Source organism: Myodes glareolus, chromosome 22 (genome assembly GCF_982192425.1).
Source record: "Myodes glareolus chromosome 22, mMyoGla1.1, whole genome shotgun sequence".
NCBI lineage: Eukaryota > Metazoa > Chordata > Mammalia > Rodentia > Cricetidae > Myodes > Myodes glareolus.
This window is the reverse complement of record NC_142047.1, coordinates 53,897,108-53,918,982: the sequence shown is the minus strand read 5'-3', so window position 1 is coordinate 53,918,982 and position 21,875 is coordinate 53,897,108. Positions and strand designations below refer to the sequence as shown.

General features: G+C 47.6%; 1 protein-coding gene across 3 annotated transcripts; it reads left to right on the top strand.

The window, feature by feature from the left end:
* Nucleotides 1-279: 279 nt before the first annotated feature.
* Nucleotides 280-17,233, top strand: Ccsap (centriole, cilia and spindle associated protein). Of its 3 annotated transcripts, none has more exons than XM_048450229.3 (4): nucleotides 280-437; nucleotides 590-1,200; nucleotides 13,475-13,743; nucleotides 15,562-17,233. In XM_048450229.3, exons 2-4 carry the CDS (start codon nucleotides 870-872, stop codon nucleotides 15,736-15,738), a joined length of 777 nt encoding a protein of 258 aa, XP_048306186.1. In that variant the 5' UTR covers nucleotides 280-437; nucleotides 590-869; the 3' UTR covers nucleotides 15,739-17,233. The 3 variants fall into 3 exon arrangements, with proteins under 3 accessions (XP_048306186.1, XP_048306187.1, XP_085538015.1); XM_048450230.3 differs by having other exon boundaries at nucleotides 306-437; nucleotides 594-1,200; XM_085681889.2 differs by lacking the exon at nucleotides 280-437 and having other exon boundaries at nucleotides 474-1,200.
* Nucleotides 17,234-21,875: the final 4,642 nt, after the last annotated feature.

Sequence of the window (21,875 nt, the reverse complement as noted above, 5' to 3'; positions counted from 1 at the left end):
GCGGGGTGAGGGAAGTGAATGTATTACAATAAGAAAAAAAAAAATCTTAAGGCCTTTCTGTTCGCTCTGCGTTGTGAACAGAAAGGAAGGAAGCAGAACACATGATTTGGGTCTGGCCCAGGTGCTGGTTGCTCACAGGCACAGGTTGCATCTACAGCTGAAGCCTGCTCCGGAGGGCGCCAGTAGCGAGTAGGCGAGCGAGCTGGGGGTTCACAGGCAGCGTCCCAGGCGGGCGGGGGCCCGGCGGGCGTGCGGGGAGGTGCAGGCTTCAGGCTGGGGCGGATCCTTCGCCTCCGGCTGCCGTAGGACCGCGGGGCCGCCGCTCCATCGGCGACATCTTGGTGGAGGACGCGCTGGTGGTAACGTTGGACACCCTGTGGCTGCAGCGCCAAGATCTCTGCTGACCTCCGGAGCGCGCAGGATCGAACACGCAGGAGGTAAGGCTGCTGCTCCCGGAGTCCCCACTCCCCGCCCAGGAGGGTGCCTGGGGACCTAGATACCCAGCCTCGCCACCCTGAGTCCGGTAATCTACACCTCTACCCGGTGGAGCCGACCCCAGATTACCACCCACGAGTACCACTCCTCTTAGCTAGGTCGCGTCTCCTGGAAGCCCTCCTGGAATCCCGCCCCCGCGGCTACCTGAACCACCGGTCCCTCCCGGCCCGAGACTCCGCCCCCGCCAGGACTCCGCCCCTCTCCCAGAATCACCCCGTCACAGACCCGCCCCCTTCCCGCCCCTACTTGCCCCAGCCTCCGCCCTCCGGTCCGGGCGGGGCTCCGGGTTTGAACCGCGCGGCGGGCCAGGCCTCTGAGTCGGGTCGAGCCCATAGGCGGCAGCGCGGAGCTTGCAGTCTGCGGCGCGCGGCACCATGTCCCCGGGCAGTGGGGTGAAGAGCGAGTACATGAAGCGCTACCGGGAGCCGCGCTGGGACGAGTATGCGCCGTGCTACCGCGAGCTGCTGCGCTACCGCCTGGGCCGCCGACTGCTGGAGCAGGCGCACGCGCCCTGGCTCTGGGACGCCTGGGGCCCGGACAGCCCCTCAGACAGCTCGGCTTCACCCAGTCCGGCGCCCAGGGGTCCTTTAGGGGAGCCCTTGGCGCCCTCCGCGCGGGAGGAGGAGCAGACGGTGGGGGAGCGCGGCGCCGAGCTGCGGGGCGCGGAGGTTGGGGACGCGGAGGAGCAGGACACAGTGCTTCCAGGTACGGGCACGGCGGGTCGCTCCGAGCTGCGCGTTTCTGCCGCCTCCGGGCAGGCGCTTCCTGTTTTGGTTTGGTTTGGTTGGGGTTGACAGAATCCGCTTGCCGAACTAAGACGGGAAGGTGCCGGCCGCGTCTCCGCTCTCCCACCCCGGATTTGTCTAATTTGGTAACTCTTGGCAGAGCCCTATATGACCTCTAAGTGCCCACCCTCCCCACCGTACCCTACCCTACCCGATCCTAGGGTCTGGAATCCTTGGTCGCAAGGCAGTGGCGGGCACAGTGAGCCCTCAGTCCACCAGATGGCGGATCTGTTTCTTTCTGCGCATCCCTCTTTGCGAGAGGCGCTTTTCATCTCAAAGATGACCCACGAAGTTAAGAACCCCTGAGCTGTCATAATGGGGTCACGGTTGGGGTGTTGGCCTGGCCGCACTGTCTCTGAAGAGCGGTGTGCGTGTTTGTGGACGAACCCTCTTTGTGTACGCTGGTGCCAGCTGCACACCCTGGTTAGGCTGTGAGCCACTTTTCCCGCTGTTGCGGAGTGGGTCTGTCAGCAGAGGGGCCTGGAGGGTGCCTGGGCTCGGAGCGGTGCTTTAGCACAACTGGAGATCACAATGGTTGTCAGCCACCTCCTTGAGAGCTTATGAATAAAAAAAAGTTATTACTCAGTCACTCGTCTAGAAATATCGCATTTTCTCACCCGGCCTTCAAAGAGTCATAAAATGGGGCCTTTGTTTTTAATCTCAGTTTTGTAAACAAAGACAGAGTCTGAAAGGATCGGGTTGCTTTGCTCTTGGTTACTTTGTTTGACTGTTCTCAGTTTCTGCCTGGCGGGGTCGCCTGTCATCGTCATTGGGTCGCTTGTGACACCGCTCCTGATGCTTCAGTGATATGGTTATAAATGGGAGGGGCAAAAGGTGTCTGTGGGGAGGGGGACTAGGAGCACGTCCTAGTTATTCCGGTGCAAACTGAGCCCTAGCTAACTATGAGGTTTATTTTATCTGAGTGAGTAGCAGGCTTTTATTTTTCACTCCATGATTTGATGGGGTTACCCACTAGCAGTGTTCCTGGCTCTATGTAAACTACCCACAGCACTTTTTTGGTGCCCGCGTTTGCCTACGTAGGAGTGCCCCGAGTTCATGATTATTTGTGTTTCCATGGAGATGCTGAGACCAACCCCAAAGATTCGCTAAATCCCTGCTAAAATTTTTGGTGCGTAGGCATCAGGGAATATAGAAGATGTGCCCTGCTTCGGATTCCCCATAACCAATTCTTTGGCATGACTCCTGCAAGCCAGTGGCAGTGTGAGAAATGCTCCTGGTGCTTGCTTTGTCTGCTGGACTGGTGAGCCACAGACTGCCTTGCTCTAAAATACAAATGCATTCGTCTTATTTTTACTGCAAGCCATTTTTTTTTTTAAAGACGGGATTTCTCTGTGTGGATCTGACTATCCTGGAACATACTCTGTAGACCAGGCTGGCCCCAGACTCAGAGATCTGCCTGTCTCTTCCTCCCAAGGGCTGGAATTAAAGGCTTGTACCACTGTTGCCTGGCTACAAGGCATTTTTGCATGAAGACTCTCGTAGCTCCGTGACGCTTCTTAGAAAATCATGGTGCCCTCCAGCAGCTACCCACTTCTTAGGTAACCTGCGTCCAGCTCCTCTGCTTTTCCCCTTTTTCCTTTTGTGGTACCTTGGGCGAATGCTCTACCACTAAACTACCTCCCTAGTTCTCTCTGTGTCTTTCGGTTTGGAGATAGGGTCTCACTAAACCACACCGGCCTTGACCGTCCTCTGTAGCTCAGGCTGGCCTCAAATTTGTGATTCTTCTGTTTCAGTCCCCGAGACAAGTAGCTGGTATTGTAGGTCTGTGCTACCAAGCCCAGCCACTTCCTATTTGTATCCTTATTTTGGGGCCAAGTCTTACTGCGTTGCCTAGGTTGGCCTCAAACTACTAGGCTAAAGACATCCTCCTGCCCCAGTTTCCCGAGTAGCTCAGCCCACAGGTGAGCATCATCACACTTGGCTGGTATTTACTTCTATGTACCTTTGTTGACACTAATTGATATTTCCCAGTTTTTTTTTTCCCACCTTGGCTTTTATTTCTACCCTCCTAATTCACACATGTCTGTCTGCACACATCCTTCCTAACCGTCACAGTCTGTGTGGTACTGGCCCATGAAAATGGAGGAGTGCTCAGAGCTGACCCATTTTGCTTCTCTGGGTCCATTTTCTTTCTCTTAACAATGTAGCCCGTCCAGTGGTTCACCATCACACTCACCTTCACTCATCCCTCGGGGCCACCGACCTACTTCTGCCTGGCCTGCCTGCTGCCCTCATAGCTGGCTTAACTGATGCTTGTTGTCTGAAGAGGGACCTCGGCATTGTGCCAGGCTCTTACAGCTTCTCTCTCTCAGGTGGGAACTGCGGTCATGTTCTGACTTACCCCCTCACGGTAGAGGTCATCAATCAGTTAAAGGATGAGTGAAAAGTTGAAGTTCTGGGACCATTGTTTAAAAATAATCATAATTTTTGAGTTTGTGATGGTGGTTCATTGTTTCTAAACTATCTGGAGGCATTGCTCCACTGCTATGACTTCTGATTATTTTTTTTATTTTAATATTTATTTATTTATTTATTATGTATAGATAATTCTGTCTGTGTGTATGCCTGAAAGCCAGAAGAGGCCACCAGACCTAATTACAGATGGTTGTGAACCACCATGTGGTTACTGGGAATTGAACTCAGGACCTTTGGAAGAGCAGGCAATACTCTTAACCACTGAGCCATCTCTCCAGCCCCTATGACGTCTGATTATTTTGTTTGTTTTGTTTTTTTCCAAGACAGGGTTTCTTTGTTTTGCCCTGTCTGTCCAGGAACTCACTATGTAGACCAGGCTGACCTCAAACACACAGATATCCACCTGCCTCTGCCCTGAGTGCTGTGATTAAAGGCCTGCGCCACTACCTCCCTCCTTGACTTCTGATTCTTGAGCCATACCTTGAACCACCCTGAGGGCTGTTAGAACCTTTTGTCTCTCCTCACTCTCAGGAATTGATGTAGGTCACCTGAAAGTCCCTAGAACCAAGCTCTTATATTTAGTTTCCTTAATTTTGTATTTTATGTGTGTGTTTTACTTGTATATGTGTCCTTGCACCGTGTCCATGCAGTACCCTAAGAGGGCAGAAGCGTTGCATCCCCCGGAACTGGAGGTTGTAAGCTTTCTTGTGGGTGGTTGAACTAGAGCCTGGGTCTTCAGGAAGAGTAGCCAGTGCTTTTAACTGCTGAACCACTCTTTAGTTCCCAATTTCTCTGTTTAATTCTGGGAAGCCTTCTTGTATTATTTTTTTTATTAGTATTTCATTTCGTTTCTCCTTTGGGGGTTTATGGTGCTGGAAGTGGAATTCAATACTTTGTGTATCTAAGAAAATACTCCAGTTTATTTCTTTTAGAAATTAAAAAAATGATAGATAAAAATTATACACATTTATAGTTTACCTTGCCATGTTTTCACAGTTACATGCAGTGTATAATGCTGAAATCAAGTTAGGCATGTGTGTCATTTCAAACTCTGGGCAGCTCAGTTGGTAGAGGGCTTGTTTGCATGAATGAAGCCTTGGGTTCCGTCAGCACAAACAGATGTGGCTGTGCTTGTAATTCCAGATCTTAGGTGGAGGCTGGAAGTTCAGAAGTGAGCTCCAGGTCAGCCTGGGATAGATACATAAGACCTCATTTCAAAGAGCAAAAAAGTAGCAAGCTTATTGTTAGTGTAATTTTTTTCTTTCCTGTTTTAGTTTTAGGCCCAGGCTGGCTAAACTCTGAATCCTCCATGTACTGGGAATCACAGGAGGGCACTACCCTCTGCTTGCAAAAGTATTAGGTTCCTGACAACAGTATACTGTATTTTTTACTTGTAAAAGATATTATTAGAGGGTTTTGTTTCTCTTTGTGTGTTTAGCAGAATATATCCTCCCCTTTTTTGTTTCTTTTTGCTTGTAATTCTGTATTGCTCTCTGGAGGCTTTTTTTCTTCAAATAAATGGGCTCTGCTGGCTTCTTTTTCTTATTTGAAAAATGGCTGTGCTAAGTTCCTTTTAAGTTCCTCGTGCCATGTTGGAGGTGGGAGTGCTTGGTTAGTAGGAATTCTCTAACTTGCTAGGCATCTTGCTTTGAACAATTGTGAAGACTGCCTCCAGATTTATTTTTGTGCTACTGGGGATCTAACACAGGGCTTCTCCGAGCTAGGCAAGTGTGTCAGCGCTGGTTCACAACAGCTAAAATGTCAGCCTGCCAGCCCATCTCCAGTTCCTTAGTCCATAGTCACATTTTCAACTACAATTTACTTATTTGGTAAGGTTTACATGTGCCTTATTTTAAACAACCTGTTTGAAGTTAGGAAGGTAACCCTGCCCCATGTACCCCTCTTGCCCCCTTCACCCTTGCTGTTTCTTGTCGCTCAGCATTTTGTCGTGGGAGGCAGAAGCTTTCAGAAGATGCTTTTCTTCTAGGTAATTCTTGGATTCAGTGGTGTCCTTTCTGTCTTTACGCACTCACTGTACTGGACTTTTTGAATATGGAAGCTTCTTGCAGATTGAGATTTCCTAACACTAAAATTGATTTCCTCTGCTTCCTTTCACTGCCTTTTTCTTCTCTCCCCTTCTCTTATTGAACCTCCTCCCAGCCCTCTTTTCCCTCTGTCTTTGAGACAAGGTTTCACACTATAGCCCAGACTAATTTCACATTGTTAAGAATTTCCTGTCCCAGACTTCTGAGTACTAAGATTATAGATTTGTCCCACCATGCTCAGGTTGTTTTCTTTCTTTGTTGGCTGATATGCCTCTTGGATCAAACCTCCTAACATTTTCAATTAAGAATTTTATTTTATTACTGGTCATGGTGGTCCAGGCCTTTAATCCCAGCACTTAGAAGGCAGAGGCAGGTGGACCTCTGAGAATTTGAGGTCAGCTTGATTTACACAGTGAGTTCCAGGGCAGCCAATGCTATGTAGTAAGACCCTCTCTGAGGAAAAAAAGAAATTGTTTTGTGTATATAAGTATTTTGTCCATATGAATATGGTCCTCAGGGAGGCCAGAAGAGGGTATCAGATCAACTGGGGCTGGAGTTATAGACAGTTGTGAGTCACCAGTGTTGGTGCTGGGAATGGAACCCAGGTCCTCTGGAAGATCAGCCAGTGCTCTTAACCACCGAGCCATCTCTACAGCCTCTCATATTGATCTCGAACTCTCCATCCTTCCACTTCAACCTGGCTAGCTGGTGCTACAGGGTGAACTACTGCACCCATCTCTGTCTCTTCTGTCTAAACGTGCACCCGTGGGCTGCTGAGATGGCTGGGAAGACAAAGGGACTTGCTGCAAGTCCGAAGACTTGAATGTGATCCTGGGTCCCACATAGTGCAAGGAAAGAACCAACTTCTGCGAGCAGTGCTCTACCCTCTACACATATGTGCGTGCGCACACACGCGCTCATACACACATACATACACACACACACACACGGGGAGGGGGTTATACCCAGACATCTGCTCCTAACCTATCTGGTCATATTTAACGGTGAGGGCTGAGAGTGCCCTGAGGGACCTGGATGTGGAGCCTTGGGATTGCTTATTGGCTGTACAAGAGAGAGACACAGGTGTTTCTCTGGGGAGTTTAGAACTTACCCTCTGGGAGGCTCCTGTGTGCCCCTCCCAGATGGTGCCTCCAATCATGACCCGGGGGAACCAGCCAGTCTGCCACTTGCGTGCTTGGAGTCCAGTAGGACAGTTCCTGAGAGCACTTTGTGCTGAGGCCTCCAGGCCTGTTAGGAAGTTAGCATCCTGGCTTTTGCTGTGCTGGGGTCCCAGGTCTAGGACCCCTCTGCTACTCCATCTTTAAATAGTCCTCTGGCATTCAGGGAGGGGAGGAAAGAAAGAGACTGGGTGGTGGTGGTGTTGGCAGCAGTGACACATTACTTTAACCCCAGCACTTGGGAATCAGGCAGATCTCTGTGAGTTCAAGGCCAGCCTGGTCTCCATTGTGAGTTTCTGTACAGCCAGAACTAAAAGAGAAAGAGTATGAGAGGGTAATCCATTGCTGCAAGGCTGTTACCTGAATTCAGTCAAAACCCACCCCACTCCTAAAGCATTGTAGGCTCTGAGTTAGACACAGACCCCTTTCCAAGGCTGGTACATTGTCTGATAGGTATTATCCTTGGTTTCTGCTGAGAGACCAGTTGAGCTGTCTCAGCACTTGCAAGGCTTCCTTCCTCCTGTGCTGGGCCTTCCTCATTGTGTGGAGATGGTCTTTCGGATAGCACACAATTAAAACAGACTAGACGCAGGGCTCCGCCTTTCCAGTTTCCCTGTAGATCAGACAACATCTCTCCCTCAGTCTGCTTTCTTTAGAAGTTCCAGAAGTCTCCACAAGTCTGGAGTTGGGGGTGCCCTGACCCAGGTCTCAGTGGAAATGTGTCCATTGCTTTACAAAAGGTGTGTGGGGTAGGGACCAGCTAGTGCCTGGACTTTGGAAAGGTCGTCCACTGCCTGACCCTGTGAGAACTCTGTGCCTGGTGGACTCTTTCTGGCTCAGCTTTTGATCTGGGCCTCCCTTCAGGCAGTCAGCCTCCTCTGCCTGATTTGAATCTGTGTTCCTCTCTCATCTGCTTCTCAATATTTTAGTGAATGTTCTGTGTGATCCTATTGTTATTTTATTTTATATCTTATTGTTTATTTATTTTATATCTTATTGTTCTGTGTGATCCTGTTGCTTCTCCTGTCCTGCATCTTTGTGTCTCTTGGCCTTTACTGAGTGGACTTGGGGGAGGAAGAGATCCAAGTGTATGTTTGTAGTGTTTATTTCACAGAACCTCCTGCTTTCTTTTTATTATTTACCTTGGCATATATGTATGTGTGTGAATATGCACATGTGCATGCAGGTGCCCATGGAGACAGATGAGGATGGAGGAGTCTCTGGACCTGGAGCTGCAGACAGGAGCTACCTGATTTGATGCTGGAACCTGATACAGGTCCTCTGCAAGAGCAGCGGGTGCTCTTAACTGCTGAGCCATCTCTCCATACTCTGCTTTGTTATTTATTGACTCATTTATCTAGAGATAGGGTTTCACTTTGTAGCCCTAGCTAGCCTAGAACTCATGTAGACTAGCTATCCTTGCACAAGAGACCCACCTGCCGTGCTTGGATTAAAGATATATACTATGTCTGGCCTATTTCTTTCTTTCTTGATTAGGCTTGCCAGAAGCTTATGATTTTAACTTTTTGTTTTGTTTTACCAAACTAACTTTTTTTTGTACCAAACAAACTTTTATCTATGTGGATTTCTTTCTTGGGGGTCTTGCTAGGAACCTCTGGATAACTTGGGACTCACATGTGGTCAGACTGGCCTCAAACTCACAGATTCTCCTGTCTCTGCCTCCTGAATGCTGGAATTAAAGGGTTACTACCACCATGCCTAATTCTGTTTTGGTGGTGGTGGTGTTTGCTTTTTTGGTTTGGGATTTTTGACACAGGGTCTGTACATAAGGAAGAGACCCTGTCAGATAGGTTTGTCTTGAAACTCCTTGTAGACTAGGCTGGCCTTGAACTCATAGATCCACCTGCCTCTGTTTCCTAGTGCCGCTATTAAAACCACCATGCCCTGGTTTTGCTTTATTTTGTTTTATTTAAGAATCTTGCTATGTAGCCCAAGTTGACCTTGAACTAGAGGTCCTCCACCCACCTCCCAGGGATTATGGGTACTTGTTATCTCATAACCCAGGTTGGCCCCAGATTTAGTGTATAGCAGAGGTGACCTTAAGTTCAATTCTTTGCTTCCATCTCCCAAATGTGATTACAGTAGAAACTCCAACTTGTGGTAAAATGTATAGAACACAAAGTTTACTGTTTTAACCTTAAAGTACACAGTTCCCGGCATTAAGTACTTTGTGTGTTTTACAACTGTGTGTTTTGGTTTTGACTCATAGTTGTTTAAGAATAGTTTCTCTCTCTCCTTCCCTCCCTCCCTCCCTCCCTCCCTCTCTCCCTCCCTCTCTCCGTCCCTCCCTCCCTCCCTCTCTCTCTCTCCCTCTCTCTCTCTCTCTCTCTCTCTCTCTCTCTCTGTGTGTGTGTGTGTGTGTGTGTGTGTGTGTGTGTGTGTAGGCCAGAGGAGGATGTCAGCTCTCTGCTTTGCCATTGTCTTCCCTATTGCCCTGAGACAGACTCTCCCACTGAACTTGAGCTAGGCTAGTGGCCTGTGAATTGCAGTGACCCTTTTCTGCCCCGCCCTCAGCCCCGGTGCTGGGTTACAGATGCCCAATGCTACACTTGACTTTTTACATGTGTTCTAGGATCAGAACTCAGGTCCTCAGGCTCACGCAGCAAGTACTCTTACCCACCGAGCCCCTAGATGTGTTTTCGGATTTCAAAAATAGAAATTTTTGTTGTTGCTGTTTTGAGATTGAGCTTCACTCAGTAAACACCCTTTGTTCAAATAGGATTTTAAAAGCGTGGATTTATATGTAATTATCATGTACCAAGCTGCCCTAGGACTCACTGTGTAGACCAGGCTGATCTCAGATTTATAGCAATCCTCCTTATCAGTCTGCCTAGTGCTGGGGTTATGAGTGTCGCCTGCCACATTGGGCTCAAAAATGAAAGAGATTTTTGAAAGTTACTTTTTGATGCACTAACTTCATTTTCCTAGTGGTTGAGAGAAGTTTATGTAAGTCCAGTTCTGTGTGTGTGTGAAGATTCCCTTTGGTTGTGAAAAGCTTGTGTGTGTTCCACCTCTGCTTGATGAATGTACCACCTCCAGCTGCCTTGTGTTGGTGCGCTCTACCCCACTGGGTCATTTGTTGTTCTGGTGTTTTCTTCTTTTCAACAGGACTCCTCAGAGCTCTGTGGTAGTAGATGCCTTTTCTGTAGCGTCCCCTGTGGTGACTCTGAATGGCTGGCCTAGCAGACATGCCTAGCGGAGGTGCACAATCTTCTCATTTTACTTTTAATTTACTTGGATTTATTTTAATAGCCACATGTGGCTAAAGGCTATTGTATTGGGCAACTCCATTCTAAAGACTGGATTTATTTTAATTTGAATGTCCTCTCAGTTGATGAGAAAAATGTTGCAGTCTTCCCCCGAATCTTGTGGGAAATACTGTTTTTGTTTGCCTGAAAATATCCTTATTTTGAACATCATTCTTTCAAATAGGATCTTAAAAGCATATACTTATATCTAATTACCTTGTACCAGGCACTATTTTGAGAGTTTTATAAATGTTAAAATTACAGCAATTACGCTCTGTCTCTTTTCTTCTGTTCTGTCCGTCTTTTGTCTCCTGCTGGGGATAGTTTTCATGCGTTATCTTTTTCTTAAGCACAGAGTGTAAGCACCGCTATGTCACCGTCTGAAGATGATAATTTCAGTCTATTGCTCCAGCTGGCTGTCTCATCATCGCTATCTTTTCTTGGGTGCTGGGCTTATCTTCTGTGACTCTGGTAATTGTGTGGGATTATTTGTAGGAGTCATTTGGATGCTGGGGTCCTGCCCAGGTCCTGTGGGCAGTGACTTTTGTCCTTCACTGAGCTGGTTTGGGTGTCTGTGGTAAAGGAGGGTTGATCCAGTAGCTTGGTGGAGCAGACTCCACTGCTCGGTCACTTGGCTTGGTCTCTGACCCTCCTGTCCCCTCCTGCTCCTACCAGAGCCTTTCTGATAAGTTGTCGGGTTTCCATCCATCATCACGCTGACTTCTGTGGGATGTGGCACTTCCTTAGGTTTTCTTCTGGTTTCTTTTCTTTAGTTAGCTATCCTTCCTGTGCCCTACTCTTGGGTCATTTCTCTTCCAGATCACTACATAAGTGTCCCAGGGACCCAGCTGTACCCTTTTGGCCTCCTGCTCCACATTTTCCTGGGCAGTCCTGTGCTCTCAGAATCTAGTCCCCAGCCTGCCGTCTCTCTCCAGGTGCCAGGGGATATCTTTTAGCAGCCTGCCTGTCTGTTTCATCCTGTACGGTCCCTTCCTTCATGCCTGGGACACCTCGGGTCCACAGATAGGAGGACCATCTGCTTAGAACATTCATGGAGACCAGTCAGGTTCTCCTGCCCCACACCCATGCCAGCACGGTGCCGGTGCATCTGTTTACCCTGGTCTGTTGTCAGCTTTTCCTGGCAGGTACTTGGCCCTATTCTTTTATCCAACCACCCTAAAATACAGACAGTGCCACATCGTTTCTAAGCTTAAAATCCTTCCATAACTCCCCATGGTTTCTAAGGTATAATCACTCCCACTTCCAGTCCACGTTCGGCACAGAACGGCTTTATTTCCCACCTGCTCCCAGCCTGGAGCGGGAGGCTCTGTGTACGCACTTGTCCTTAGAGCTGCTGATCCTTCCCTCTTCCCTTTCAGTTAACACTCCTTCTTTAGTCTCTTCATGGTCAGCATCTACTTTTTCCTCAAAGAAAGGCATGATTGTCCTCTCTGGACAGGCTGCCCTGGGAGAGCTGGAGGAGAGGAGGAAAAGGAACAAAGCTCAGGTCGCTACAGTTTCTCATTCTCTGTATTTGATCTGGGCGGGTCCTGCCCCATGCTACTTTTCCTCTTTGCTTTGAGTTTGAGGGTCCCTCTTTTCCTCGTCCTACACTAAGGTGAGGAAGGGTATGGGTGTAACATGCAGAAAGGTACTTGAGCAGTGAACTGACTTCAGTTCCTGGGATGAGGTGCAATCTGGTGTCCCATCACCCCACGATCTACTGCTGGGGTTACAGCCTGCTGTAGGATGGAGATGTTAGATCCCAGGCTTGGCTTGTGTCTCCTGATACTTAAGGGTTGTTAGAGCTAAGGCCAAAGCTAAGGCGGAAGTAAGGTTTCCTACAGTCAGGCATGCCCTGTCTGAATTGCCCACATGGGATATGCTGTCCCATAGAGGAATATGAATCAGATGCCTAGCCGAGGGCAGCAGGGCTGAGGGTCTGTCCTCTGAGGGGAGCCAAGCTCTGCAGCAGCTGATGGGGGAGGGTATATAATGCCTGAGCCACGGGTGACGCACACGGAGCTCATATTCCAGTGTGTGTAGGTGGGAAGGAAACAGGCTCAGGAAGGATTTATGTAAACATCATGTCTTACAAAGATGTGTATGTGTGTGTGTGTGTGTGTGCGTGCACGTGCATTAAAATGTCAAATCCCAAAAGGTAGGTAAGGGAAATTAGAGACATTCTGGAGCATTCTTTCATACCTGATATTCACCTCAGGTTGGGTGACCACATCCCCCATCATTTCCCTCCATTTTCCCAGGGTTGCTGACACCGTTCAGGCCCCACACACCATACATACATGTCAGTTATTTTTCTAATCACTGTGACCTGATACCTGATAAGAAATAACTGAAGGGTGGGAAGGTTTATTTTGACTGTGCTTGGAGAGGTCGTGGTCCGTCGCGATGGTGAGGTATGGCAGAGTTCATGGGAGCTTCAAGCTTCTTGATGGTTCCAGAAACAGAGGTTAGGTCAAAACTGGAGTCAAGCTATAACCCATAGCACTCATCCTATAGTGACTCACTTCCCCCGTCAAGGCCGCATCTCCCAGAGTTTCTACCACCTCCTCCAACAGCACCACCGGCTGGAATCGTCAGATTCCTGAGCCTGTGAGGACATTACATATTTAAGCACAACACTAGGACCTTGACTCATGCAGACACTTCTGTTTCATTATCTCTTGCTTTTTGCACTGGGGATGCTGTAAAGGGCTACGTTCAGGTGAGCCGCATGGTGACCACATCCTGTCGTGACAGGTGCCCTTAGGCTCAGGTGGACAGCTGCCTCTTTGGAGGCACAGGTAAGGAGGTTTTCCATCAACATACATCAAAGAGGAAGCAGAATTCTAAAACTCAGGGAGTGACTTAGAAACCAACCTTGAGTAGCCGCCTGGTGAGGACAGCCTATCTGTCCCAGAGAAGGCACAGAGAGGAGCACACACCCTGGGGCTTGTGGAGGGAGCTCCCAGATGTGTGCACTCCCTCATCATCGTGATGATGGATCCTGAAGGTGGCCCTCAAGGTTGCCTTGAAATTGTTTTGATTTCATGTTGGAACCTTTGTTGTCAATTTTTAAAATGGGGTAAATGACAGTTATTCTACAAATTTGTTTCCATACCTTGCTTTAAGTAAAACCTGTTGAGTTTAGCCATAGTAAGCATGTAACTGATTTCATGAAGCATTATTTTTCAACTTCAGTTAAATAATTATATATAAACTTGATTTAAAGTGTTTCCATCTTGTCTCATTCCTTTTTTCAAAAGCACCACCCAAAAAGGACATAGAAGGAAAACCCGAGCAACAGACTGGGACAAGAGAGACTGACAGGGTGCCCACTGGCCCCGAACCACGACAGCAGCCTAGTGCCTTATTTGCCAGAGGAAGTAAGAAAACAACCAGAAGCCCCCAAAGATCAGCAATCAAAATAAAAGAGAACAAGCACCCGTTTGCTCTGTATGGCTGGGGAGAGAAACAGATGGACACGGGGAGCCAGAAGACGCACAATGTCTGTGCATCAGCCCCCGTACATGAGGTGTGCCTCGGAAGGGCGAGTCTAGCCATGCACTGCCACAGGGCTTTTCTCCTATGGCTGCTGATGCTCTGGGCCATGGGAGGTCCTCGGGTGGTGTGGGGTCCATCGAAGCCAAAAGAAGGGGTCTGTGGTCACTAGGAAGATGGAGTAGACTTTGGTGGACTGGGGCTACAGCCAGGAGAAGAGGCAGATGTCACTGTGGTTTTTGAGTTCTGTGGCCTGGGCCACAGGGGAAACGTATGCCGGGAGCTGGAGCCGTCCCCTGGAGAGGTCTCATTTTCCCTCAGCTTTGCTAACCTGGGTCTTTGACCAAGGCTTTCTCCTTGGCATGTCTGACTACTTGGCATCTTCTAGGGACCTCTGTTTCCCTTCTGATGAAATTCAGCTTGCTGCTTTCCTATGTGTATGCAACGGTGTTTTGTTCCATGGAGCTCCAATCATCTGACTCAGCCTTGGCTTGACATTCTCTCAAGACCTGAGATATTTTAGACAGGGGACAGAGAGGGTATGGTCCATCTTGAAACGGTTACCGTGTTAGCACCAGCTGGATGCCAGGGGTGTCCGAAGAGCAGGCAGAAAGAGAAACTGCAAACTCAGTTTCCCTATAATGCCAGGCAAGTGCCCAGAGCAGCTAGGTGGCAGATGCTGTTTATTTGAAGTGAAATCTGAGACAAGGGGGCTGCTGTTAGTAGAGAATTCTGACCAGTCTCTGGGGCTAATTTAACAGTGTGAATATCTGTCACAGGATAAACTCCCCTGACAGTTTTTCTTGTTTTATTTTTATATTTTGAGACAGAATCTCATGTAACTACGGGCCTGAAACTCACTACCTAGCCGAGGATGACCTTGAATTTCTGATCTCCCTACCTCTACCTTCCAAATTCCGGGAATACAGGCTGTGCACCTGCACCTGGCTGTCTCCATTTTCCATGCAGTGTTTTAAAGCCTTGTCAAGAACTCAGACTCTTCTACGTTTAGGAATTCCCACAGATTTCCAGAGCTTGTTGTGGTGGCACACCTATAATCTCAGTGCTTGGGAGGCAGAGACAGGAGGATCCCTGGAAATTCATAGCCAGTGTGATCTATGTAGTGAGTTCCAGGCCAAACAGCTACGTAGCAAGAGCCTATCTCAAAACAAAACAAAACAAGTTTTGCCAAGTTGGTCCTAGATCACATAAAAGTTAGATGTTTGCCGTTTATATCTAAACTTTTATTTTTTAAAAAATTTTTATTTTTAGTTATGTATATGTGTGTGGGTCTGTGTTTGTTAGTGCTGGTGATTTCAGAGGCCTGAGGCATCAGATCCGCTTGGAACTAGTTACAGACAGCTGTGAGCCACCCAGCTTGGACTCCGGGAATTGAACTTAGGTCCTTTGCAAGAACAGTACTTGTGCTGGCCTCTGAGTGATCTTTCAGCCCTAAAATTTAATTTTCTGTGCTCAGCCTTGCAGTCACTGGTAACGGTGAATTGTGGTGGCAGGATGGTTTATTCTATGAAGCGCTGATGCCATAGACTGGTAGGACTTGACTCCTTGCTTCAGGGAATCAGGCTAACAATGTAAGATAGTCTTGTGTATCCCAGGCTGGCATTGAGCTTCCCATGTAGCCAAGGATGGCTTTGAACTTAAGATTCTTATGCCTCTACCTCCCAAGGGCTGGAATAACAGGTGTGTAGCTCCATGCCTAGGGATAGAACCCAGGGCTTCATCTTTACTAGGCTGCACTGAGCGACATCCCCAGACTTTTAGTTTTAGATATTGTTCAGAATTGGTCCTTTAGCCACTTAGGCTACTATCTTTATCTTTGAACTTTCTTTAGATTCATGAATCCGCTCTTCGAGCCAAAAACAGAAGACAGGTGGAGAAAAGGAAACTGGCTGCCCAGAGGCAGCGGGCTCACTCCGTGGATGTGGAGAAGAACCGGACGGTAAAGCCAACTTCCGCAGAGAACCCGTGGCTGACGGAGTACATGCGGTGCTACTCAGCCAGGGCCTAGATGCTGGCACGTCCTCTTCCAAGTGTTTATGAGAGAAAAAGAAAACCAAAACTGTCAAATGAGACCATGCGTGGGTGGAAGAAATCAACTGGTCCTGCAAAGCTCCTCTTAGGGATTTTCAAGAGATGGTTTTGCTTTCGTGATGGTTGGTCACCTGCCTTATTAGTTAGGGCAGACCATCGAAGCCATAGATGTTGGCTTGTTTATGAAGACAAGTCCCCAAGTCTTGATATTCTTGTAAGAGTTTTATTTTAAAGATTTTAACCTTTGGAGATACCCACACCAAATGCCTTTAACTGGCTCTAGGCGCTCCCAACCCGCACCCTCCTCCAGCACGGTCCGAGCTGTCCTCTTTGATCAGCACCACATTCCACAGCTGGCAGGGGCATCCCATCCCACAGTGCAGGACTCCCAGGCACAACATCTGTGCAGTTGGCCCCAGGAGCAGCAAGGAAAACAAGGGCAAAGGCATGAGATCGATGCTGTTCCTGATGAACTAGGACTTTGGCAGCTGCTGAACAAAGACACTGGACATTTCGTTTCTCCTCACCTCCATGTAGACTATGATAGTTAAGAATTTTTCTGGCCAGAGCAATGGTCACCTTTTTTTTTTAAATTGTCACTTAGATATTTATTTAACTTATAATTTAGTAGTTCTGGGACAGTCCAGTGAACGACGTGCCGTGCAGTCCGTGTTTAATGGTGACATTTCTTTTGAGTCAGCGTCATATTCTTTTAACTGCAGCACTCCCCTTTAGAGTACACAGGGTATAGTCAGCCGCTCGTTAAGCCTGACCTGCCAAGCCCCTCTCCGGAGAGAGCAGACGATGATATTGAAAACTTGAAATTTGAAATGACCTTTAATGAACTGAGTTTGCTTGGCCTGTGGGGATGGGACCGGCAGACAGCATGAGCGGCCATCACCTCCATTCTGCTTTTCCTTCTGGAGACCGTGATGAAGGCTTCATGATACACGGTGCTGATAGTGTAGGCTGAAAATGTGACTCCTTGGTGTCCGGCCTGGTGATCGGTGCTGCCGAACTATGGAAATGTCCTTCCTCTAGTAGGGGGACAACTGTCGATGGTTTTAAAAAAACCTAGGTTTCCATGAGATGGGTGCCTTCTCCATCCTGCTGAAGGGATGCTCAGGAGACGAGCACCATGTTCTTCCTGAGAGACAGGGAGCTCTTTTGCCTGCACCCACTCAGCATCTGAGTTTGTTGGGTAGAACTGGGCGTGTGGCTGAGCCTTTCCATGATGTTTTTCCTTTGGGTTTTTCGAGTATGATAATTTCCAGAACACAAACTGATTTCATTCCATATAAAATCGTCACACGATGTCATCCTAAAACTGTATGAAGCTTTGAAGATGCATATTGAAGAATCATGAGTGTTTTAAAAAAAAAAAACTTTAAAAATATTTGCCTATTTTGTATAGACCCTTGTGTACAGAGCCCTCCCACTGAGGTGTGTATTTAATTAAAGAGTAAGTTCTACATGTTGTCCAAGTTGTCCAAATACAACCTTGCTAGTGACTCTCTTAACCACATAGTCCCCAGATGTCACACAGGCAGGGTGACTGGGGCAGTGGCCCAGTTTGCTGAGTATTACTCTTCGTAAAGCTGTGCCCTGAAGGTCTGTGTTCCCCACCCAGCCCTCTATCATCAAGCCGCACCCGATAATCTCAGAAAGACGGGGGAAGGGCACAGGACCCCCACCCTGGCCTTCAGACGCGCATAGAAGACTGTCCATCCTTTCGCATGTGTGGTGGAGTACAGGCTGAGGTGTGCTGAGATCCATGCTGGTGTCTTTGCCACCTTCTCTTTACACAGAGCACAAATGATCAGGACTTCGGAGGATATTTAATGTTCATATACCACAAGGAAGTGCGTATGGATTAGCTGTGACTCCCACACCTGAGTTCCTAGTGTTTAGGCTTCAGTTTCTCTCCTTTTCAAAAGGTGGTGATTACCTTTTAAGCTTATGAATTTTTTTTTTATTTTTTTTTTCGAGACAGGGTTTCTCTGTAGCTTTGGAGCCTGTCCTGGAACCAGCTCTTGTAGACCAGGCTGGCCTCAAACTCACAGAGATCCACCTGGCCCTGCCTCCTGAGTGCCGGGATTAAAGGTGTGCACCACCACCACCCGGTGAGCCTATGAAATTTTTAACAAATCGATCTTAGCAACATCTTTTTTCTGTCCTTGGAGCTAATACAAGACATGTTTCAAGGCAGTGCGATAATTTAAAGTTAGCTTCCATGCTGGAAATGTCTGAAAATGTTTGAGAATACCATCATATTTAAAATAAATGATACACAAGTCTTTTTTAAAAATTTGATTTTAAGGTCTTAATTAAAAAATGTTTCCATAGTGTTTTGGGTTTTTATGCTACTTTTACCTCAGAGCTAATAACAGAACACTGAGGTAAGAATGCCCAGTTCTGCCGGAGTGACGAGAATGGGAAGAAAATAGAAATGTTTCCTTAAACGGTCTGTTTAGAAGACATCTGCGTACTTTTGTTGCTTATGTGTCTGCTCATCCGCTCCACCCCCATGGAATCTCTGACGTGTTTAGCATCGTAGGTGGTCTCACCTGCTCACAGTGCAGCAGCGCATGCGTGCGTCTCTCCATTCCCATGCAACATCTTTGCCACTGTGTTTCATTGAAGGTTGGCTGCTAATTGCTCAGGTTATTACAATAACCAGACTGCATTGTAAGAAAAGACAGCGAGCAAAGGGGCTGTTGTTGAAGGCGTCCTTTCCGACATAGCCTACGTTCTGGGAATGTAGCTGGGTGATAGGGTGTTTGCCCGGCATGGAGGTGCCATGGGGTCCCCACGTGGCCAGAAATGAAACAGCAGCCAAAGAGATTCTGCCCAGCTTTCCGATTAAAAACATCTTCAATGGACTCCGTGACACTTGAGACAGCAGAGGTAGAGTTGGAGAGGAGTGGAGAGGCTACTTTCCAGGTAAGGTCACTGCCCAGAAAAACCAGGACAGCTGAACGGTCTGCTTTATGGATAAACTCGTGCTATGCCATGGCCAATTCTGCAGTCACCTGGCCCAGGTAAGGTCTTTGCTGTATGTATACTCCATGTGGTATAAGTGTTGCCCTTTCAACATGACCTGGTCATTTCAAAATGCCTGCTTCTCAATTTGAAGTGGAACTGGAGTCTCTATGTAGCCCTGATTGTCCTGGGACTCACTCTGTAGATCCGACTACCTCTACCTCCCAAGTGCATCCGCCACCATGCCTGGTTATTTTCTTCTTATTAAAGACAGGGTCTCATGTAGCCCAGGCTGGCTCTGGAACTAAATAGCCAAGGATGACCTTGAACTTTCTGTTCTTGTCTCTACCTCTCAACTGCTGGGATTACAGATGTATATATCGCCACATCTAGTTAATTTTGTTTCTGGGGAGGGAAGAATCCAGGGCTCCATGCATGTTAGGTGGTTACTCTGCCAAGTGAGTTATATTTCCTACTCTTCAAAATAGGTAGACTTTAGGTTGGCAGCAACTACATGGTTTTTGCTACCAACTCCTACAAGGTGAGTGAATGGCATATTGAGGTCTCTGTAAACTGGTCCACCCATCATTTGTGTGTCTTTATGAAGGTCTTCCCTCTTTTCTTTAACCTAGGCTTGTACACGACACAGTTACATGAGACAGAATCACCATATCATGAGGTGGCTGTTCGGGTCCTGGGACACATCCCGCAGAGGATCTCAGATATGACCACGTGAGGACCAGCTGCTCAACCGCCAGGCTTTCTAAGGCACCAGAGTCAGCACCATGGAAGGTGTCCAGGAACACGATCTATAATGGTTCCCTAATACCTCTTCTTGTAGGGAAATCTGGACAATCTAGGGGGATTCTTGTATTCACAAGAGCTTTCAAATGGTTGAAATTACTTGAAGATTTTTAAAAATTCTCCGTAAGAGGCAGTTATTGGTCATCTCTGGGCATTTTTTTTAACTTTATGAACCTTGAGTGGGGGATTTTAGGCAGTGGAACCTGGGGGTGGCCCACAGGATGGAAGCTGGAGTGTGTCAGCCCTCAGTCCTGCGATAGATCCAGCATTCTGGATTTCATAATAACAAATTTGTATTTAGGAAAGTTTCCCCTTATTCTAAGCTTATGTTGAGTGAGAAACAACACAGGCTGGGTGGGCAGGGCTATGGCTTAGTTCACCCTGGTCCTAACTAGCAGACCAAAGGAAACTGAACCAGCAGGAAACCTCTGGGTCACAGGTAGGGAAGGTCCAAATAAACACAGTGTCTGGTTTTAGTGTCTGGAATCGATGCTGAATTGGGATCCAGCTGACAGAAGGCAGGTTCAGACAAGGTCGACTCCACAAAGTTAAACCCTTCAGCCTCAGTGAGGCCATGGCCATACCACTCAGCATCCGAACTGGGAGGCTCAGGGGGGAAGACCGCAGATATTGATACGGACATTGAAATAGCTCTCATGAGCAATCAGAACACTCTCAAAGATCAGAATATGGATAATAATGACAAAAATAAGTGAATAGGCAGATGTGTTGGGGGGCATCTTAATCCCAGAATTGGGGACGTAGAGGCAGGAGACCTGTTGCAAGTTTGAGCTCTACAGGGAGTTTCAGGTCAATCAGAGTTACAGAGCAAGACTGTATCTCAAAAACCAACCTCTAAATGAAAATACTGGCGAGCACAGCTGGATAGACTCCATGGCAGGATGGAGACAAAAGAGAATCACCAGTCTGAACAGCAGAAAGAAGAGATGAAAAGAGCTTCATGGGGGCCCGTGGCATGGGAGATGAGAAAGACGGTGAAGGCGTTCAAAGATGGGAATGAGCAATGGCTGGAAACGCAATCTGATGAAAGATAAAACTAGAAGGGTCAAGATGTTGCGTGAACTCCATGTGGGATAAACTCAAAGGGATGCACTGAGCACCTGCCATCCCAGCACCGGGAGACTAAGGCAAGAGGACCTGAGTTTGAGGCCACATCTGGCTATGTAGTGAGATCCTGACTCACACAAATACCCATCCGGATGCACCCTCCTCAAGCTGCCGAGAACTAAGATACCAGAAGTGCTCAAAGAAGACCGCATGTTGCACTGACAGTTTGAACGATGACACATTCTTCACGGAGATCCTGGAGGCCAGAGTGAAAAGAAACATGTCACCTGGGGATTCTGTAGCCAGAGCGGGGCATGTTGGCACACACCATAATCCCAGCATGAGGGGAATTGAGGCAGGACTGCCATGAGTATGGGGCCAGCTGAGCTAGAGTGAGACCCTATCTTAAAGGGGGGGCGTCTGAAAAGACTACATTTTATAATGAGATAATACTAAAGATTACATTTTATAAAGAAATAATACTAAAAATGTTTAGCCTAAAGAAAGCAGGTTCAGAGAAACTGAAAAGCATTTTAAAAATGCAAAAGAAGCCAAACATATCCGTGTAGACAGTGCCTTTTCATGTTTCTATGTCAACAGTGCTGTGACGATGCCGAGAACTCCTGGGACCCACGTGACTGCAGAACGCGAGCATCATGCCCAGAGTGATACGGGTAAGTGAAGACAGCCTGTGTCTAGCAGCTGTGTCGGACTGAGGCAAAGTCTGTGTGGACGGGCCCAGAGCTGGATGAGTCGCCTACAGATAGGAATCTGATGGGACTGGTAAGTTCAGGGTAAGAGCTGGACACTAGAGGTTACAGGTGAGAACCAGCCACGCAGGAAAGCCTGGTGATGATGAAGAGCCAACAGTCAGGAGCTCCAGCTCCCTTCCCCTTCAATCACGTAAACTCCCAAGGACACAGTATTACCAAGACACCAATCCAGTCAAAAAAAAAAAAAAAAGAAAAAAAATAAGATTATGCATTGTATGTTTGTGGCTGTTGTAGAATTAAACTAGAAATTCATGACAGAAGATCTGGTCAGGTGGAAATTAAATGGCACACATATGAAACATTGCCAAAGAGAAAGTCTCAAAGTTGGAGAATGTTTTAAATAAAAGAGAAATGAAGTTTGGTCATATTAAAGTTTTCACAAGAAAAGCAGTACTCAGGAAATATTGCTTGTTAGGAAAGCAGGCTTTGCTGGGTGTGGTGAAACATGCCTTTAATCTCAGAACTCTTAAGACAGGCAGGTAGATGG